This window comes from Palaemon carinicauda, chromosome 6, assembly GCF_036898095.1.
Source record: "Palaemon carinicauda isolate YSFRI2023 chromosome 6, ASM3689809v2, whole genome shotgun sequence".
In the NCBI taxonomy this organism is placed as follows: Eukaryota; Metazoa; Arthropoda; class Malacostraca; order Decapoda; family Palaemonidae; genus Palaemon; species Palaemon carinicauda.
This window is the reverse complement of record NC_090730.1, coordinates 83,716,963-83,739,919: the sequence shown is the minus strand read 5'-3', so window position 1 is coordinate 83,739,919 and position 22,957 is coordinate 83,716,963. Positions and strand designations below refer to the sequence as shown.

The following is a 22,957-nucleotide window of genomic DNA, read 5'->3' as shown; positions in this document are numbered from 1 at the left end:
TTCTTAGATGATAACCAGCAGTTTTTATTACATTATTTATTTGGGCATTGAGAGACAGGTTACAGTCAAGATATACACCTAGATCTCAAACGTTACTCAATATCGGCACTGAGTCATTTTTTATGTTAATTTTAATATCACCCAAGTTCCTCATGCTGTTTCTTTTACCCACCACCATGAATTCAGTTTTGTTGTCATTTAATTTTAGTTGCTTAAATGTCATCCATTCTCTAACACTATCAAGGATTCGGTTTAGAGTTTCAGTAGTGTCATCTGTATCATTTATGGAGAAGTAAAATTATGTGTCATCCGTAAATAGTTTGATAGACCAATAATATAGATGCAAAATAAGATTGGGCCAAGTACACTCCTCTGGGGTACCCCTCTGTTTAAGGGTTCATATGATGAAAAAGAGTTTCCAATTTGTACACAGTAATTTCTACCAACTAAGTAGTTTTATAGGTATTCGAAAGCTTGATCTTCAACGCCGATGGACCGTAGATCATTTAGTAGCAGTTCTTGCACAACTGTATCAAAAGAAGCACTGAGATTGAGCATTATTGAAATACCACATTTATTTTCATTCATCATTTACATTCCTCTCCTCTTCTAATTACCAGTTTCTCTTACTTTCACTTCGTCATATGCCATTTTCAACCTTTCCTGATATTTACTTTTTACCCCCGTTTTTATTAGCTCTTCAACCCTCACTAGCTCCCATTTACATCCACCTACTCTATTCCCCCACTCTTTTGCTACAACTAATTTTCCTTCCACCAAAAAATGATCAGACATACCGTTAGCCGTACCCCTAAACACGTGCACGTCTTTCAATCTTTCAAACATTCTTTTAGTTATCAACACATAATCCATTAATGCCCTTTCTACTACTCTTCCATTTGCTACTCTTACCCATGTATACTTGTTTTTATCTTTCTTTTTGAAAAAGCTAGAACTTATCACCATCTCTTGCTCAGCACACATATCTACCAGTCTCTCACCACTCTCATTTTCACCATCTTTACTTACTTACATTTTACTTTGACGGCTGCTTTTCCGGTCTCATACAGCAGGGGAACCCCACTCTCTACAGGACCTCCACTGTCATTTTACCTTGTTCGTTCAGAGTATTTAACATTTCATATCGCATATTGTTCATTTACTGTTAAATCGTCACTTTTGTATGACTGATGAAATAAGAAAGTCTTCAGTTTCCTCTTGAAAGCCTTAATGTCTTCAATCATTCGGATGTCTCGTGGGAGCTTATTATATAGTCTTGGGGCTGCATATTTAAAGGCTGTGGAGCCTACAGTAGACATATATCTAGGTTCCAATAATTTGAAGCCATCTGTATCTATTCTCGTGTCGACACGATTTGTTGGCTGCACAATATGTAGGAATTCTCTTAAGTATTTTGGACAACCGGTTTTGATAACTTGGTGCATTATTGTACATATTTTAAATTCGATTCTCACTTTTATCGGCAGCGAGTGTAAATCAATTAGTATAAGGGTTATCCTTTCTCTAGGTGGGACACCTTTTATCAGTCTTGTTCCTCTGTTTTTATGTTTTTGTAATTTCTTAAGTTGCACTTTTGGTGAATTGTAATAGATAGAGTAGCAGTAGTCAATCCTGGTAATAACACAGTTTATCACAAGTTTTTTTTACAGAATTTTTGTCCAGGTAATTTTTTATAAATGCAATTTTTCTTAGATGATAACCAGCAGTTTTTATTACATTATTTATTTGGGCATTGAGAGACAGGTTACAGTCAAGATATACACCTAGATCTCAAACGTTACTCAATATCGGCACTGAGTCATTTTTTATGTTAATTTTAATATCACCCAAGTTCCTCATGCTGTTTCTTTTACCCACCACCATGAATTCAGTTTTTTTGTCATTTAATTTTAGTTGCTTAAATGTCATCCATTCTCTAACACTATCAAGGATTCGGTTTAGAGTTTCAGTAGTGTCATCTGTATCATTTATGGAGAAGTAAAATTATGTGTCATCCGTAAATAGTTTGATAGACCAATAATATAGATGCAAAATAAGATTGGGCCAAGTACACTCCTCTGGGGTACCCCTCTGTTTAAGGGTTCATATGATGAAAAAGAGTTTCCAATTTGTACACAGTAATTTCTACCAACTAAGTAGTTTTATAGGTATTCGAAAGCTTGATCTTCAACGCCGATGGACCGTAGATCATTTAGTAGCAGTTCTTGCACAACTGTATCAAAAGAAGCACTGAGATTGAGCATTATTGAAATACCACATTTATTTTCATTCATCATTTACATTCCTCTCCTCTTCTAATTACCAGTTTCTCTTACTTTCACTTCGTCATATGCCATTTTCAACCTTTCCTGATATTTACTTTTTACCCCCGTTTTTATTAGCTCTTCAACCCTCACTAGCTCCCTTTTACATCCACCTACTCTATTCCCCCACTCTTTTGCTACAACTAATTTTCCTTCCACCAAAAAATGATCAGACATACCGTTAGCCGTACCCCTAAACACGTGCCCGTCTTTCAATCTTCCAAACATTCTTTTAGTTATCAACACATAATCCATTAATGCCCTTTCTACTACTCTTCCATTTGCTACTCTTACCCATGTATACTTGTTTTTATCTTTCTTTTTGAAAAAGCTAGAACTTATCACCATCTCTTGCTCAGCACACATATCTACCAGTCTCTCACCACTCTCATTTTCACCTGGTACGCCATACTTCCCAATGACTCCTACCTCTCCAGCGCCCACTCTAGCATTTAAGTCACCCATGACAACCCATGACAACTACATAATTCCTTCTACCCAGTCCTTTTACACACCTAGTTAATTCATTCCAGAACTCATTCCGCTCTTCTTCACTTTTCTCACTACCTGGCCCATATGCACTGACAAACGCCCAACATTCCCTACCCAACCGAACCCTTACTCACATTAACCTAGATGATATCTCCTTCCATTCCACTACTTTACCTGTCATCCATTCACTCAGCAATAAAGACACACCCTCTCTCGCTCTTCCCCTTTCAATCCCAGACACTCTACCAGACATTTCACCAAACATCACTTCACCCTTCCCTTTTATCTTTGTCTCACACAAGGCCAATACATCCATCCTTCTATTCCTAAGCATACTTCCGATCTCACATCTTTTACTCTCTGTCATACTACATCCACGCACATTCAAACACCCCAAAACTAGAGTGCGGGGAGCAGTCACTCTTCCCCCAGCTCTATCTCTTGGCTGATGTCTCACAGGATTGTAGATACAGGAGAGGGGATTCCCAGGCCCCTCGTCCCATCCCTTTTAGTTGCCTCTTACGACACGCAGGGATAACGTTGGCGCTATTCTAATTGTTTTTATGCCCCCTTCTTAGTAGGTATTTATATTGACACGTAGCAGTTTTGTATTCTACCCAAGTACTTTCAGTTTTTAACCTATTCCACTTTCTTTTTTACGTCTTTTTTCCCTCTTTTTCACCAAAGTCTCTTTATCAAACCAAGGAGATTGGACTTTTGCAGTTATAGTGTTTTCCATCGGTGGGCACATGGTATCATATTCACTTTTACTCACTTTATTATAAGTGGTTGTAAGACAGTTAACACACTTAGCTCCCAACAGACGTTGGTCATCATATTCACAGGGAATGTTGATAGCATCATTTATTTTCTTTGTAACTTTTTCAATAAATTTGGTAGGAAAAAAATTTTGATTTATGTCCAAAGTTTATTTTCTTTACTAATGCATGTTTCTGTAGAGGTAGACTAAACATAATAAGTTCGTGCACTGGTGAGATAGTACATTTCTCTACAACACTTATATCAGAAACAATATTATTCATGTCATCACTTGAAACAAGTCCAACGTATGCCAAGTTAAAGTAGTTTTAAAGTCGATATTATTCACTAATTAATATAATTCTAATAACTCATTAAAGGCCAAAGCCTCAGGATTTGATGCGTCATCCATCCAAAAATTGAAGTATCCACCGATAACTATTTCATTTTTCTCCATCACAATCATCTCAATGAGAGCACCGAATTCTTCAAAAAAGATACTAGTGTTTGTTCTCGAAGGTTTGTAGACTGTTACAAAGGATATTTTTCTGTTTTTTTTTTTTTTTCGTAAATTTTATTTCTATATTCTATATATTCTATATATTCCGACACCCCCACCAGACCTACCTTCTCTCGGTATGTAAAAGAAGGTGTGTGGGGGGGAAGTCATTTCAGTGATCTTTGCCTTGTCCAAGTTATTAAACCATGTTTCAGATAATGCTAGTATGTCAATTCTCGAATTTGAATAGTCTTATTACATACAGATTGTATATTTACATAGCCAAAGTTTATGACATCCTTAGTAACCATGATAAAAAATTTTCTGCAAGTCTTTTCAATTCCAAGTCATAAGTTTTGCATTCTCTAGATTTCACTATGTGGTCACTAGGGTTGTTTAACTTTGTGCAGTTTATACACTTTGACACTTGTGAATTACACTCCTTGGTGGAATGCTTTCCTGAACATTTCCAGCAGACTTTATCATCATTCTTAGATTTGCAATCTTTTTTAAGATGTCCATACCTCTTAGTGGTAGCAGGTGATCACATGGTACCTATCACATATGTTATAAGTACACCCCATCATAACGAAACTTTGTCCCCATTATCATGAATAGCCCTCCGAACTTCAGGATCACATTTCAGCACATAGTGGGTCGTCCCACCTGAAGCATTTTTCTTCAGGACTACACTTATCTTCTCTTCTGTATTTTGGATTTGGTCCAGGCAGGGATTTCTTTGAATCAAAGCATTTCCTACATCATCTTCATCACTGTACACATTGCATATCGTTATTTTTGGTTTCAGTTTTCCGATTTTTCTAGTTTCAGAGTCAGCAACCAATGTCTGATTTTGTTTGCCGCCTCCTCTCTGATCATTTTGTTTGCAAAGTTTACAACAACATTTCCATTTGTAGTTGACCTCGTGTTAAGTATAGGAATGTCTTCAAGTGCCTGTTCAACCTCGCGTTTTCTTTCAGTAATTTTAGTTGTTGTATTTGTTGATTTAATTAACAACAGATCTTTTTCATTAACTTTGTCAGCAAATGTCGTTTTCTCCGGTTTTGGGTCCATCAATATTTGAAGTGTTGCCTTTATTGATTCCATATTCATGGCAATAATGTTAACTTTCTCAGTGAGTTTGGTAGTCTGGGTGGTTTTTGCTGCGTGTGCGCTAAGGTCCACAAATTTGCTTTCCAAGTCATCTATTTTCGCCTCTTGTTCGTTCAGGGCCAATTCTCTCATAATCACACCTTCCTTTAATTTTGATACTAATAATTTAGCAGTGTGGGCATAACTATTCTAGGTTATTCCGTTCATTATCAGTGACTTATGACGAAAATCAGTGTATTGTAAGAACGGATCTCGTTCATAACTCGACACCTCCTGTAATTTATACTGCTTCTTTGACAAGTAAGCAATGTGCAAGAAAATAAGGTCCAGTGTTTCTGGCTAACCCTGCAGATGATTATACTATAGATATTATAATCCATAAAAATGGTGCTGGGTAGAGTGTAATTAAGAATTAGTTAAATTTGTATTAAAAAGTCAGTTGATCACTACAGCCTTTATTATGTTCGGCTATTACTGTATACACAAGATAGATTAAGTGAAATCTACTTAAAGGCCTTCCTTTCTTTTTCACCAAAGGCTGCATACAAGGTACCATAAGCCATGTAAGTTAAAAGTTCATCTAAATCTACCAGTTTGTTATTGTCATCAGAAAGTTAAGCACTTCCAGAAGTCTTAAATTACTGCCAGAACTTTGCTCAGACAGCATCCATAACGTTTGCAACGCTTTCAGAATCCATACTAAATGGTTTAGTCTACTTTCCTTGATAAATGATACAACCAAATAATAGCAAATCAGTAACAGCGAAAAAAAAATAAAAACAAGCATACAATAATAACTACAGTATACTTAAGATTTAACATAAGTATTTACAATATTTTGCAAGCTCCACAGAATACTCACAGCACACCAAACTAAATGATTACTTACATGAAATATGTAGGTTTTAGTTTTCATATAATGATGGATAGGTGACGACGTAACTCATCTCCGTGTTTTGAAGGATTAAGCAGGATGTAGTTTTAGACATAAAAGTTGATAAATAAGAACATAGCTTTAGATGGTATTTTGACCCTCCACGATTTCTATGTCTTTTTCAAGATATTAACTTATTAAAAGGTAAAGAAAATTCTGAGTCACAACAGCATAACTGAAATGCCTCCACATGAGCAGTTCACTCAAGCCTCTCCCTCTGTCTCGTCACCCATCCTTTATGTACGAGGGACCCATACTCCCAAATGTTCCTGAAGGACTAGAAGTAGTCCGGGCACGCTGGGCGGCTGGTCACAAAGTAGTTATGAGAAGTATCCAGAAACCCTTATTTAAGAATATGACGGAATGACAAAGTTTTATTTTTTACATTGATATTTAATAGGTAAAAATAACCTTCATCACAGGTCCTATAACATGATATACATGAATTAAATGTACATATAACAAATCCCCTTATCTAGCAAAAAATTGGGGGTCCTTAACCAACAACTTTTCACAAATACAAACAAAATTATTTTATTATACAATGTTACAAATATGATTTCATTGCAATTAAAATAAAATAAAATTTTGTTTTACAAACTTCAAACAAAAATTATAAATTTACAGCGTTGAAAATCACAAAAATATCAATAAAAATCATTATAAAAAACTAAATGATTTCTTCTTAACATGCTTAAAAATTCACAGAGAATATTTAACCTATGCCTCTTTTCAGACAGGGTTTAACATAATCTTTAAAGATATGACTAAATAATCATCAAATGCAAAGATGGACTTCAGAGGAACTTTGGGATAAGTCTGATTGGACTTTTCAATAGCTTGAGATACAAGACAAGTATAACAAAACTGAGCCACACCAGGCCAATAAAAATAGCCGATATCATAACTCAAAATTTTACTCACACTAAAATTATCAGTTTTAGCATGTTCTTGAATGAGGCTGAGACCATCAACGTTATGATTTTAAGGGATAATACCCTGAATATCATCATGGTCAGACTTCTGATCTACAATCAGCTTTGAACAAGACTCAGGCTTACAGTATTCACTGAATAACAAAATACCAGTTATTTCTGACACACGACTGGAATAAGACAAATTATTATTATACTAACTAAACAAAAATGTCTCAGACAAGTTAACATCAAAATTAGAAGAGACATCATTACAAACAAAGGTATCGTCAAAAAATAATTCATTAGAATTCTCAGAGATTCATCACAGAACAGTTCAGAAGACATGACATCATGTACCAAAATGACTTCTTAAGACAGTTTGGTAGTACAGTTGACAACAGAAACATTAGCAGGAACTAACATTTCAATCTAGACATGTTGGTGGAACAGTCAACAGTTGAACACGTATCACAAACTAACGTATCTTCACGAGATAGGTCAGTAGAAGAGTCATTATGGGATCCATGAGCACCATTATTATTATTAATATTATTAATAGCCAAGCTACAACCCTAGTTGGAAAAGCAAGATGCTATAAGCCCAAGGGCTCCAACAGGGTAAATAGCCCAGTGAGGAAAGGAAATAAGGAAATAAATAAATGATGGCAACAAACTAACAATAAATCTTTCTAAAAACAGTAACAACGTCAAAATAGATATATCACAAACCAATGAGTCTTCACGAGGCAAGTTGGTGGAACAATCGATGGGGGAGACGTTATCACAAACCAACACATCATTGTCATATGCACATCTTTTGATGAGTCTCAGCGCTCAAAGAAAACAGAGTAGACAAATCAGAACTGAGAACCTCTAACTCTTGATCAAGAAATCATCTTCGGTCAGACAACAATTTTCTCATCTACCAATCAAAAATTGATTGTCATTAATAGTCAACTTGAAAACGACACCAACAACAGCAGGTCCTGATAACCAATTACAATTAAGACCCATATGATGTAAGGGAAAGCTGAAATGGCCACCATCAACCCCACGAAAGGGAGCATATTATCCAATAAATGAATGCTCAGTCACGTGGACAACTTCCCTCAAAACAAGTGATTGGGCACAACCAGTATTACGCATGATACAGACAATATGCAGTGAACCACCATCAACACTAACAAAACTCTTAGCAGAAAAGGCTGAAAACTTTATCAACAGGTCTGGAACAAACACTGGAATTAACAGGCTTCCTGTAAAAAAAACGTGGTCATCTACAATATTAACCTCTACTGGTAGCACACTATAGCGAGACTTAGGGAGAGTTACAAGAGCCACAGTTTCAGCTTCTTTCCTTTTTAACTTGAAACATCCAGACACCGTGTGACCTGGTTTCTTACAATAATTACATATTACAGAATTGCTGTTCTAACTGGTGCTTTGAGACTTGATATGTGAATCGGAACTAGATCTTTGATCTACAACATCTGTATTAGCATGCTTATGTGTGTCCCCATAGTCTTTTGACCTATTAAACCTTTTATCATGAGACCTAGACTCCTTTTGATCCATTACATAATCATCAGCTTATATGGCTGCTTCAAAAAGAGTAGACAACTTTCTCTTATTTAAATAAACCTTAATATTCTCACTAATATGATTAAACTGCTCAGTTAAAATAATTTCCCTTAATCTTCTGAAATCATCCTTACACTCTGCTGCTTTATACAATTTATCAAACCATTCTGATTGTTTAGTACTAAATTCTACATGTGTCTGCTTATCTTGTTTTGTCCAACTCCTAAACTTCCTTCTATAAGCTTCAGGAGTTAGTTTGTATGCCTGCAAAATAACATTTTTTCAAGAATTCATAAGAATCAACTCTATCCTCAGGAATGGAAGCATATACTTTTTGTGCCCTGCCATATAAAACTCCTGACATCATATACTGTACGCCCAATTCTCTGCTGGCCACTTACATGTTTTAGCTTTTTTCTCAAAACAGAAAATATTCGTCTAAATTATTATAATCATTATTACAAACTAAGCTACAACCCAAGTTGAAAAAGCAAGATGCTATAAGCCCAAGGGCTCCAACAGGGTCAATTAGCCCAGTTGTGAGGAATTTTTCTTCACTCTTCTCGCTCCCGATATTGTAGTTACCCCTTAAACTTTCGCTCCCACACTTGCTTTACGTTTTTTATATCGAGAACATTGAGAGAACTGCTGAAAAATCAACTGAACTCGTGACAATACCGTACGCCATGTTCATGTCATCACAGCATAGATACGCACAACAAAAGCCTTACGCCAGCGTATGATGGTTCTTTCCTCAAACTACGTGTGTCGAGATAAATTATTACACTGGTTTTGAATATGATTTTAATACTGCTTACGTAAATGCAGCTTTTATCTCTTAGTACTAATTCAAATCTGTTAATTTTAAGATGTATGCCCATCGCACCAGCCCATTGCTAAGTGCTTATTCAAGTTATTAATTTTTAGTAAGCCAGAATAGTTAGGATTATGATGTATGTGTATTCCCCTAGAGCTGCAAGATTTTTCTAAGTATTTTGTACAAAATCCTGCCTCCTTCTCACTCCTTACAATGTTGCATTGCACTGTCCTAAAGTCCCGATATGGCACCTCATTTGTGTTATCCTACGCACCATGACTCACCTGTTCTGGAAGGTGAAGACAGGTGAACCCGTGAGACCTAAGGGTCGGCCCATTCGTGCACCAGCTGTAGTTGTGGCCAGCTGACCAACCTGGTCAATCAATCGGTGCATCTCTGGCTCAACCCCCCCCCCCCCACTGGACTCCCACCAAACAAAGAACCAGGGAGTTTTTGTTTCCAGGCAGTGGAGATAGGGAAGAAAGTGAGCCTGGGAATTGTTCCGGCGAGGCCTTTTCTACCAAGAAGCGGGGATTCCAGGGGTGGCTCAGTCAATGGCAAATTACCAGGAACAAGCTATAACAGCCATTTATGAGGACAATTAAGGCCTCCTACATCATTACTATAAGGAGTGCATGTAAAACATGGGGCCACTAGTTTTCTCCCATTTTATCTTAGACAAATTTTTATTTGATATAGGTTTAACTGGCTTTTACATATTTCGGGCTGAGTGAGTAGGTTTGTGTGTACAGATTTTGCGCATAACTTTTGCTTCAGAGACTAGCACAGTCTTGAGTCACAGGGCTGCGTGTCCGACCCCATTTCAATAATTAATCATTGCAAGAGACCTCGAATCATGCATATTTCTATTGCCTTTTGATTTGCATTTCTTTTATTACATTTTGCGTTTGTTTGATCCTCTTTCCTTGATGTTAAGATGTGTTTCTTTCAATGTAAATTTGTGTAATAAAGCAAGATTAGGTTAATTACACCTCTTCGTATTTTTACTCTTTCATTTATTTGATTATGTCCATTATTAATGTTTAATCTCGCGACAGTATACCCGATATATTGGAGAGAGTAAGTCTAAATACTTTTAAGAGTAATAGTGTGTTAGCAAGTAACTTAGTATTTAATCTATATCCTTTGAAGGCAAAGATCCTTATCTTTAACTTTTACTTTACACTACATCCCTGCTCCCATCCATTGCCATTGTCTCAATAATTACTTAACGTAAAATTCCTGCCCAGCATCTCACTGAGGTCCCTGGAACAGAGGCGAAACAGAGCCTAAGAGTGTAGATGACCTTAGACCTGACAAAGCTAGAGTAGGCCATCAAATTACTTTTTTTTCACGTGTGGAGTTTTCAGGCCTCGGGACAGAGTAAAGTTTTTTTTTTTTTTGCATTTAGAGTGAAAGTTTGTGAACTACGTCATCAAAGTTATCAACAAGGTGTTGGTGCCATGAGTAATAATACACCTTTTCCTCCCCTGCTGATCTTTGCTTACTGATGTAGGGAGACTCTCCCGGAACAAGTTCCCACTCATCAATTAAATAAAAAGACATTTCTCCACAACAGTAAGGAAAGGAAACAATGATTTAAACAAACTATAGGAGAAGGAACAAACAATCAAAATAAAATATTTTAAGAACAGCAACAACACCACATCAAATCTTGCATGTATAAACTATAAAAATTTAAAACAAAAACCAAGAAGAAGAGAAATAATATAGAACAACGTGCTCAAGCAGGTGAAAGGTCATGGTACAGAGGCTATGGCACTACCCAAGACTAAAGAACGATGGTTTGATTTTGGAGTGTCCTTCTCCTGAAACCTGCTTACTATATCTAGAGAGTCTCTTCAACCCTTACCAAGAGGAAAGTAGCCATTAAACAATTACATTGCAGTAGTTAACCACTTGAACAAAGAAGAATTGTTTGGTAATTTCAGTGTTGACAGGTGTATGAGGACAGAGGAGAATGTGGAAAGAATAGACCAAACTATTCGGTGTATTCATTAAAAGGAGTCACAACTCTATCTCTGTTAAAAATATTTGACCCTAATTTATCTGCATCATTAGAATTACTCTGCTTCTTTTTTTCTTTTTTTTTTATCTTGGCTTGGGTTTTGAATTTCTCACGCTCAGCTTCTAATTATTCACGCTTAAAATCAGCTTCCCTTTTTTCACGCTTAGCTTCTAGCTGTTCACTTTTTAACTTGGCTTCTAATTTTAATTTTTCACGCTCAGCCTAAACCTGAGCTTCCGACTCTTTTTCCTTTGAACAACCTTCTATTCTAAGTCTTTCAAGTTCTACAGCTGGTGCGTCAGAACCCACTGATTCCCTATCAATCGCATCTAACACATCATGAATTAACACTTTGTTTGCAACCAAAGGTTGAACTAACACACGTTTAATATTCTCTTTCTTCATTGAATTTTAACAATAAGTTAAGATATTTTCCGAAACTTCCTAAGCTAGATTTCTTGAATCTCTTAACTTTGCAATTTGTGGATCCTCACAAAGTTTGTGAAAAAACTCAGATGCATCAAACTGACATGTTTGCTTGCTATTTTATACAATTAACAAAATTTTATTGTACAAGCAATCACTGAATTTTAAATAAAATGACAATTCAGATCACGGACAGAGGCCCATAATTCTGTTACGTTCGGCTATTATACACAGCTTACATCAAGTAAAATCTTCTTTCCTTACTAAATGATTTAGTCACAATCTACTTTCCTTAATAAATTATTCAACCAAAGAATGTCAAAACAGAAACAGTGAAAGAAAATAACCAGTATTACAATAACAATAACTTCAGTATATTTAAGATTGAACAAAAGTATTTACTATATTTTAAAAGGTCTGCAGAATACTCATGGCACAACAAACTACAACATGTATCACAGTATCCAGCCTTCAACCCTGTGTATGAGATCCACCACAACCTTTCACCCTTCCAGTAGAAGAGGAAAGTCTGGAAGGGGCGGTCAGTATAGAGGCCGAGGAAGAAGAGACAAGGTGGTTAAAGAAGCAGGTCCTTCACAACAACAATGAGAAGCTACCGGTAGAGGGACAACTTTACCTTTTTAGGAATCAATGAGAGTTCGATCCCTGGGCTCGCAGCATAGTCTCGAAAGGAATAGGTTGGAAATAAAAACAGAAACTGTGGCGGGATGTTGCAAAAACAACCCCCACACCCTTGAATCTTACTTACTTACAATGGTCTCCACAAAACAAACTTTCCCCTTACGTAATCTACAACCAGACTCTTGGACAAAAGGACAAAACAAAACAAAACATAACCTTAAAACTATAATTCTTAAACCTTAAAATAAATCATAAACCATCAACATTCAAAATAAATACTTTAAACCAATCAAAACTTAACACTTTAAACTAATCAAAACTTAACACTATAAGATAAATAAAACTAAATATATAATTAACAAAAAAAACCTTTCCGCAATCCAATAAATCCTAACGAAACTTAAAACTAACCGCAACCCAAACATGAAAACACAAAACACATATATTACGAGTTCAACACCAAAATTTGTATGCTCATATATATTATTTGCAACACAGTCGTTCACAAACTGCCGAACTGTCTTTCACGGCACAACCCTCAATCTGTGATTAACAGGTTAAACTGTATGGCAAGTTGCCACCACTGCCTCCCTAATCGGGGTCGTAATCATCATCGTCATCATCCTTATCATCATTATCATCATCAATAGCAGCAATCAAAGTAAACAGGCCAGGTCATCGACAATCGTTAATCCAAAAAAAACAGTCTAAATATGATCAGTTCCAGGCCAGGTCATCAACAGTAATCCACTTTCTAGAAATTTAGTCACTCCAAAGGAGGAATCGCAGCCTGCCAAAATAAAAAAGAAAAACACTTACGAACACTTCTAGCTAACTGAACTATCGCACTATAATCAAAGATAAATAATAAATTGTTCCTATCATTCACAATCACGACAAGCAAAGATAAACAAAACTGTACTTACTTTGAAAATCAAAAACCACTTCCACGCTGGTCAGAAAAATATAAATGTAATCCAGCTCTCACACAACTGCCTTATGCTGCAGTCAAATAAAAAAGCATTCGCTCCGAAACATTCACCACTGTCGTAACCTTACTAAAAATGTAAACAAACAATCTCATTTAAACCAACAGTCTTTCTCACCACAAACGATCGTTACACTAACTACTTTCGCTCGCTAACACAATATCTCTCTCTCTCTCTCTCTCTCTCTCTCTCTCTCTCTCTCTCTCTCTCTCTCTCTCTCTCTCTCTCTCACACACACACACAGGATTTGGCAAAACAAAAATAAAAATAAAGCAAAAATAAATCCTCCACATTCCTCCCCCCTTACTTTGCCAAATCCTTCTCACACAACACTTACATTATTTTTTTCATAACCCAGTCGCAGTCGGGAACGGGACCTCTACTCCGAGTAACTGGGCCTCCATATACTCTCTCATTCACTTCTTCCTTATCACAATCATTAGCTACATTAACACTATTCCTATCTAAATCCCTATCATCTAATATATCATGTACAATCATATCTACCTCGTTCTCATCTGGCCCTATAATTACACTCATTTCTGTAAACAGTTCATCCATTTCATCAAAAACATTCTCAACTTTAGCAAAAGATTCATTCATGCTACTTATCATTCTCCTGTCTCTCATTCTTGCGTTATTCATTTTTTCTTTTACATCATCTAACGAAAAGCCACACACACTATAAGTATCATTCATACTCAGCCACGTTTCATCTGTATTAATACATTTATCCTCCACACTCACTTGTACATTTACACCCTTGTCATACTTTTTTCTATTCTCACTTTTACTTATAAAATTTTCCCTTTTTTCATCCTTACTTAAAACTTTCAAACGCCTCTTTTTCCTATATTCAACTAACACTAATTGTTTATTTTCCAGCCCTAACTTCTCATGCATACTAGATTCATACTTTCTCATTTCCAACCAATTATTCATCCCATTCTCACAAACATTGATCCTATTCCTTCCACATACACAGGAGGACTCACCCAGCTGAACCCTCTTACACTCTAGTTTCCCGAACATCCTGGCTGACTTACTCCCTTCTTCCTACATACTCGAGCTACATGCCCATCTGCACCACATTCAGTACACTTACCCCGCGGCTCCTTGCACATTCTAGCATAATGACCATCCTTACCACAATTACCACAAATCACATTCATACGATTACTACGACATCCACTCGCCACATGCCCTGTCATACCACACCGATAACATTTTACCCCTTTCTCTTTCTTACACTCGCTAATTCTATGCCCTACCTCACCACACCCAAAACAAGCACCAAGAGCCCATCTACATTCATTCTTCTTATGTCCTACTTTCCCACATCTATAACACTTCTCTTCACGGATACAACTACCTGACCTATCTTGCGGCGCACTAGCACTCCTATCCCTCCAAACCTGATTCCCTTGCCTAAACCCTTCATTTGTCCTTACAGGTATTCCCACATTACTCGCCCTAACACTCCTATCTACTACACTATCAGCTACCCTCATCGGTCCTCTCATAACAGCATCTCTAAAACTAACAAATTCTGGCACACTTTCCTCCATTCCAGTTCTTACACTCACAGATTTACTTTCTTTCATACACCTATCCAACTCGTAATCCTCAACTATCTCTAAAATATCATCCCATGTCAATCTTTCTTTCGTCCACCTCATTTTCTCCTTCCGTTTCAAATTAACAAACTCAGCAACATTCTCGGGTACAGTAGCCAAAAACTTCCTCATTAACTCCTTATTCTCATTTATACCTTCATCCCCATACTTCTTCCTAGCTAAAGTTTCCAACCTACATACGTACATTGATATAGCTTCTCCTGCATTCATCCTTGCCTCATCAAAATCATTCTTACGCTTATACTTAACACTCCCTTTCATACGTTTTACCTGCTCAATTATTCTCGTTTTCACACTTTCATAATCAACGTCCCCTACACTCATTATCACTCCATACATCGTCAACAAATACCCAGTCAAATATTCTCCTAACTCCCTAGCCCAAACTCTTTTACTATCACCATACTTATCCTGACAATACCTCTCATACTCCTTGAAAAAATCATATACATCCCTACTGCTATGCTCATTGAACCTTTCACACCGAGGTACCTCTCTCATAAACACAGTCTTACACACATCACGTTCATTCTCACTGCTATCATCACTGTCTACTCCCTTGTTACCTTCTTCCTCATTCGAATATAATGAATCCACTTCCACACTTAAATTCCTATCCTTAACCATTCCCTTCTTACCCTTTTTCTTACTTACCACTTTCACCCATTCACGATCGTCCTTGCTATCAGCCTGATACTTTTTCTTCTCTTTCTTCACATCACTTTTACCTTTCCTTTCATCTTTCCTCTCCCCTTTCTGTTCATCCTTACTATGCCTAATTTCCTTATCTTCAATATCACCATCACTATTACTACTATCACTATCACTTCCTTTCCCATTATCACCTACCTTAACCTTCTCTTTCACTACCAACCCATTACCCGAAGCGGAGGACACTCCTCCGACTGCACCTTCACCCATTATAGTTTTCATCATCCCCATGACTTGCCCCATCATATCTTCCATTCGTTTCTCCATTCGTTCTTCATTCTCTCGCATCCTCATCTCAACACATTCTTCCACTCTCTCTACTGTCCCCTTTAACTCCCTAAGCTCCTTCTGCATCGCCGCATTCTCCCAGTTCAACCTCTCATTCTCTATTAGCAACCTCTCCTCACGCTCCTTACTCAGCCGCAATTCCTCCTTCAGTAACTTGTTCTGCTCTTCCATTTTTCATCAACCTTATATCTAATATCTTATCCTATCAGTCCTTCGTCCAAGAGTCCAGCTATCAGTCCCGCCTCAGCAGTCCCTGTTCGGGCGCCAAAATAATGTGGCGGGATGTTGCAAAAACAACCCCCACACCCTTGAATCTTACTTACTTACAATGGTCTCCACAAAACAAACTTTCCCCTTACGTAATCTACAACCAGACTCTTGGACAAAAGGACAAAACAAAACAAAACATAACCTTAAAACTATAATTCTTAAACCTTAAAATAAATCATAAACCATCAACATTCAAAATAAATACTTTAAACCAATCAAAACTTAACACTTTAAACTAATCAAAACTTAACACTATAAGATAAATAAAACTAAATATATAATTAACAAAAAAAACCTTTCCGCAATCCAATAAATCCTAACGAAACTTAAAACTAACCGCAACCCAAACATGAAAACACAAAACACATATATTACGAGTTCAACACCAAAATTTGTATGCTCATATATATTATTTGCAACACAGTCGTTCACAAACTGCCGAACTGTCTTTCACGGCACAACCCTCAATCTGTGATTAACAGGTTAAACTGTATGGCAAGTTGCCACCACTGCCTCCCTAATCGGGGTCGTAATCATCATCGTCATCATCCTTATCATCATTATCATCATCAATAGCAGCAATCAAAGTAAACAGGCCAGGTCATCGACAATCGTTAATCCAAAAAAAACAGTCTAAATATGATCAGTTCCAGGCCAGGTCATCAACAGTAATCCACTTTCTAGAAATTTAGTCACTCCAAAGGAGGAATCGCAGCCTGCCAAAATAAAAAAGAAAAACACTTACGAACACTTCTAGCTAACTGAACTATCGCACTATAATCAAAGATAAATAATAAATTGTTCCTATCATTCACAATCACGACAAGCAAAGATAAACAAAACTGTACTTACTTTGAAAATCAAAAACCACTTCCACGCTGGTCAGAAAAATATAAATGTAATCCAGCTCTCACACAACTGCCTTATGCTGCAGTCAAATAAAAAAGCATTCGCTCCGAAACATTCACCACTGTCGTAACCTTACTAAAAATGTAAACAAACAATCTCATTTAAACCAACAGTCTTTCTCACCACAAACGATCGTTACACTAACTACTTTCGCTCGCTAACACAATATCTCTCTCTCTCTCTCTCTCTCTCTCTCTCTCTCTCTCTCTCTCTCTCTCTCTCTCTCTCTCTCTCTCTCTCTCACACACACACAGGATTTGGCAAAACAAAAATAAAAATAAAGCAAAAATAAATCCTCCACAAAACCACCCCAGTTCAAGAGGTTTTTCTAACCCACAACCCCATTCTTGAAGGATTATGTACAGAATCTTCTCCGGAAGGGAGTCATCCGTTGCACAAAACCCATGAACTTTCAATGGCGGCTATTCTGCGTGCCCAAGAAAGATTTGAACACTCTTTGAACTATTCTGGACTTGTCCCCACTAAATAAGTTTACTTTGGATGACAAGTTCCAGCTGCTAACTATCTCACAAATACAGACCCTACTACCCCAGGAAACTTACATCGTCTCCATAGATATTACAGACGCCTATTGGCATCTTCCTATAGTTCGATGCTTCTCCCCCTACCTTGGTTTCAGACTGGCAAGAAAGGCCTATGTATTCAGAGCTATGCCCTTCGGGCTCAGCATACCTCAAAGGATTTTCTCGAAGCTAGTCAAGGCGATGGTCCAATAGTTATGGAAGAGAGGCCTCCAGGTGATGGTATACCTGGACGACTGTCTATTCTGGCTGCAAAGAAGACGTTATTTCTACTGACAGCTCAAGAAGTCAAGAAATTTCTAGAGTCCCCAGGCTTTCAAGTTCAGGTTAGAACTCTTCGATACCTCTATATGTAAAATTCTCTAGTATATCACTTGCAGAAATATCCCAAGTTGAAAGCTGCCATTGAGGAATTTCCATCAGGATGACATGACTATCTCACCCTAAAATAAATTTTTCCTATAATAAAATTCGTTAATTATCTTAAAATGTTTTATTTTGATTGTTATTATTTCTCTTGTAGTTTATTTATTTCCTTGTATCCTCTCCTCACTGGGCTATTTTTCCCTGTTGGAGCCTGTGCGCTTATAGCATCATGCTTTTTCTAATATGGTTGAATCTTAGATAATGATAATAATAATAATAATAATAATAATAATAATATTTTGTCTTACTGTATGGACATGAGTCATGGTATGACAATAAAACAATCTGCAACAGATTTAGTAAATTTGAAAATAAAGCCTTCAGAAGAATATTGGGAGTTAATGGCAGAACAGGATTAGAAAGGGAAATATAAGAGAAATTACTTGAGTGCCATATGTGGATGACATCATGTTAAGGGGTAGATGGACATGGTTTTGGGCATGCTCTTTGTACTTCCCAAGAGAGATTAGTTTACCAAACATTTAACTGGGTTCCACAAGGCACAAGGAAAGTTTGAAGACCCAGGGCTACATGGCGAAGGACTATGAAGCGTGAAATAGGAGATGATGAATAGAGATGCATTGAATTAAAAGCTCAAGATAGAGACGACTGGTGAAATCAAATCGAGGTTCTTCTCATCAATAGACGTAGAGAGAGAGAGAGAGAGAGAGAGAGAGAGAGAGAGAGAGAGAGAGAGAGAGAGAGAGAGAGAGAGAGAGAGAGTTATTTTCATTAAAAGTTTGTAAAGGGCTCCAACAGGGAAAATAGCCCAGTGAGGAAAGGAAATAAGGAAAACAAAATATTTTATGAACAGCAACATAACGTAAACAAATATTTCCTATATAAACTAGAAAAACTTTAACAAAGCAAGAAGAAGAGAAATTAGATAGAATAGTGAGCCCGAGTGTACCCTCAAGCAAGAGAACTCTAACCCAAGGCAGTGGAAGACCATGGTACAACACTAGACAACAAAGGTTTGATTTTGGAGTCTCCTTCTCCAAGATGAGCTAATTATCATAGCTAAAGCGTCTCTTCTACCCTTACCAAGAATAAAGTTGCCACTGAACATTTACAATGCTGTAGTTAACCCCTTGAATGAAAAAGAATTGTTTGGTAAATTCAGTGTTGTCAGGTGTATGAGGACAGTAGAAAATCTGTAAAGAATAGGCCAGACTATATGGTGTATGTGTAGGCAAAGGGAAAGTGAATCGTAAGCAGAGAGTATGATCCAATGTCGTACTGAACTGCCTAGCTCCATTAAGGAGTGCTGACTGTACTGTATAACAAATATTACTTAAACATAATGTAAATATGAACTTCTTTTAATGATTTTTATGACTGTATTAGAAGTACTATATAAAGGGTTTCTCACTGAATAGTTTACATGTGTTAGCTTTGGAGTTGGACTTTTCTCCTTTACACGGTTCGTTTGAAAACTTGGCCCGTGAGAGTAATTACAGCGAAACAGTATTTGATTTATAAGAATATATTATATGGTTTCTCTATATGTGTTGTTGCTGCAGGCCCTCACCATGAAGATCGCCAAGTTTAATGATATGTGCAAGTGTCCTGGTGAGAAAGTTAAGGTGTGTGGCATTGGTACGAGTAAACCTGCCATATTTCCTCATGTACTTTAATCTATCTGTAGTAGGCATTATTGTTCACAGTCATCACTCTGTAATGAGAGTAGATCGGACTTTCACTGCAATGGTCAGAATTCATCAAGAAGTCTAGATGAGCTATTTTTCCATCAGTTAAGGGTCCGTTTAAGCTGATACCAAAACACGTATACCTGTATAGCTTCTTCCTCATTCTCTTAGCTATCAAACCCCTGCTACCCCTATGGGAACTCCTTGTTCTTGATTCTTGGAAAGTTCTCGTTAGGGGTTCGAAGGTTTCAGCTTTACCTCGGTGCAAGGCTCAGGACTTGTTAAGTATCTCCCTATCCCAGCAATGGATCTACACCAGCACGTTCTCAAGACTCGCCTGTTTCTCTGCAAATCAATGATGAGTTTGACCTTTAGAAGCTTTGGTCTTCTTTAGGCATAGTTTATTCATTATTTTTCTATTTCCTTTTATGGCCTGCTTTTCTTGTAGGAGCCCTTGTGCTTGTAGCATCCTGCTTTTCCAACTAAGGTTGTAACTTGGTTAGTAATAATAATAATGATGATAATAAGTGCAGGAGCACCATTAGTACGTAAGTCGAAGAGGCTTTTGCCTACAGCCAAGTCACCCTCTGTACTTCTTGTGATGGTTTTCCCTGTGCTAGTGACCCCTGTACCAGTGACCTTAGTGTATATTCATGTTATGTAACCCCTGCGCTGTGACCTTGATTCAATGATTTCTCCTTGTGAAACCTGTATCGTTTCTTGTGGTTGAGTTTTGTGTGCCCCTGGTGGAAGTGACCCTAATTGTTTTCGTTCCTGTTAAAGAGGCTCATGTAGATTCTTTGGTGGGAGCCTTGTCATTAAAGGTCACTGTAACCTTGACTCCTCTACTTGCAGAGGCTGTAAAGAAGTCTTACCCTTCTCCTTCCAACTCTGGCACTTATGCTGAAGAAAAAGGAAAAGTAGTTGAATAAGTCCATGAGGAAGGGCAATCGCAACAAGTCCCATGGGGCTTTGAGTGATCTCACTTCACTGCGAGACCAAGAGACGGTTCTCACCTGGTAGCCAATCCCTGGAGGATTGGCGGTCTGGATTGCGAGATCATCGGTGTGTCCTTTGCTGTTGACGTACCAAAGGAGACTCATATGGGACTGCACAAGTGTTGTCAGCCAGGTGATTGCAGAACTTGAATTTTTGCCTTCACCTTTCTTCCATGGGCAGAAGAGGTTTGTGTTGGTCTACTCTCCTTGTGGTACTTTGGTATTCTGTAAAGAGACACTGGTACTACTCAGTGATGGTGTCTGGTCCATGCTCACAAGAACAGAGTAAGGCCGTGCACACAACCACGGTAACCTTACACAATTACATCCCCAGTGGTGTTCTGGGATTGGATCAATTGTACTCATGTGGGATAGTGTTCTTCAGTCTGCCCTGCCGTGCTCTTTATTTGAGCTCTTGTAGATTGGCAAGAAAACTCTAAGAAGATCTCGCCAGTCTCCTGCTCTTGATCGTCGCTCGTCATCTCAAGATTGTCACTCGCCAGCTCATGATTGTCATTTTCCTGACCGCCTTTCGCCAGCTAGTGTTCATCACTCGCCTGCTCTTTATTCACCAGACCTTGGACGCTCTACTGCAGCACACTCATCTCCAGAATGTAATCACTCGTCATCTCGTGATCGTTACACCCCAGCGCCGTTCGCCACCTCACCATTCCGTAGCTCGCCAATCGCCAGCTCACCCTTCGCCTCCTTGAGATTCCCCAGCTAGCCGCTGCACCACGCCTCATCTCTCCGCTAGCCACCGCTCCATACTTCATCTCGCCGCTCGCTAGCTCGCCGATCTCCATCTCTCTATTCACCTGCTCGCCGATCTTCAGCACGTTGCTCGCCAATCTTCAGCTCGTTGCTCGCCAACACATCGCTTGCCAATGCATCTCTCACCAACTCATCGTTCGCCAATGCATTGCTCGCCAACACATCGCTCACCAACACGCCACTCTTCACTCACCACTTAGTAATGCGCCACCCACCAATGCACCGCTCGCCTGCTCACCATTCGTCAGTTCGTAATTGTCACTTGTCAGCTCATCGAACTCCTTCTTGACCTTCCTGCAGGTCTCTGAGATGTGATCGCTCTTTGCCAACGCGCTCCTCTCCATCTTCCGCATGTGATTCCTGCTCTTTTGCGCGCAATCACTTTGATTCCGCGAGCGATGGCTTCACCACCTTGACAGCTCCGGAACATGCTTCACAGAACATTAACGAATGTTCAGAGCAGCCTGCATGTCGCCCTGACTTGCCAACAAGAGGTGGTCGTCCAATCCCTTTCCTAGAGGGATTCAGGGAACCTCCCAACAAGTTTGCGGTGATACCCATTACACTCGATCAACCACCCAAGAGAGTTCAGGAGGACTTTCAGATGCCTGTCCGGCTTGCACCAGGTAAGCCCTTTTCTCCCAATTTTCAGGTGCCGAGGAAGCGATCCCCAAGGAGGCGTTCTCCGTCTATAGGCCTTCACAAGGACACGCCAGACCTGTCTACTGTGGGGAAACCACAAACATTGTTTGACACCCAGGTCAAGGTGGTCAGACAGAAGTTGCGTCAACCCAGGGGATTCCGTTGGAGAAATTGGTTTCCATTTTGGTTCCTCTTCTCCATCCAACCATAGGAGGAGACCTGTCTCTTCTCGAGCCCTGGACCCTCCCATGACCGTCTCACCCTTTAAAATACCTTGTGGAGCCATGAGAATGTCCTCTAACATCCAATAGGACTTCTTGCAGCTTCTGGTCACTCCAGTCCTGATAACGAAGCAGAAAAGAGGATTGAAGAATCCTACTCCTCCTCAGGCTGATCTCGTCCCCCATCATACAACCTGAGGCTTAGACTCTCCTCAAAAGATTTCTGTGGTGCCAAGGTTTCAGCCATCTCCTATCAAGGTTATCCGGCCGGAGCTTAGTCCAGTTTCCAGACCACGGGAAGAAGATGAGGAGCCTTCTGCAAGAGAGACTCAGACCTCTATGGGATGACAAAAATCCCCAGACCTTCTC

At 38.5% G+C, this 22,957-nt stretch overlaps 2 protein-coding genes across 2 annotated transcripts in view; one reads left to right on the top strand and one right to left on the bottom strand.

Moving 5' to 3' along the window:
* The window catches only part of D2hgdh (D-2-hydroxyglutaric acid dehydrogenase), a 268,744-nt gene that overhangs the window by 118,006 nt on the left and 127,781 nt on the right, over nt 1–22,957 (top strand). The window lies entirely within an intron of this gene.
* On the bottom strand, nt 14,532–17,527 carry LOC137642587 (uncharacterized). The gene is made up of 2 exons (XM_068375279.1): nt 17,280–17,527; nt 14,532–17,143 (listed from the first exon to the last, which is right to left on the bottom strand). Exon 2 carries the CDS (start codon nt 16,326–16,328, stop codon nt 14,538–14,540), a length of 1,791 nt encoding a protein of 596 aa, XP_068231380.1. The 5' UTR covers nt 16,329–17,143; nt 17,280–17,527; the 3' UTR covers nt 14,532–14,537.

Bases quoted from the DNA above. Each gene is read 5' to 3' on its own strand.
- LOC137642587 (XM_068375279.1), bottom strand. From the start codon at position 16,328: ATGGAAGAGCAGAACAAGTTACTGAAGGAGGAATTGCGGCTGAGTAAG.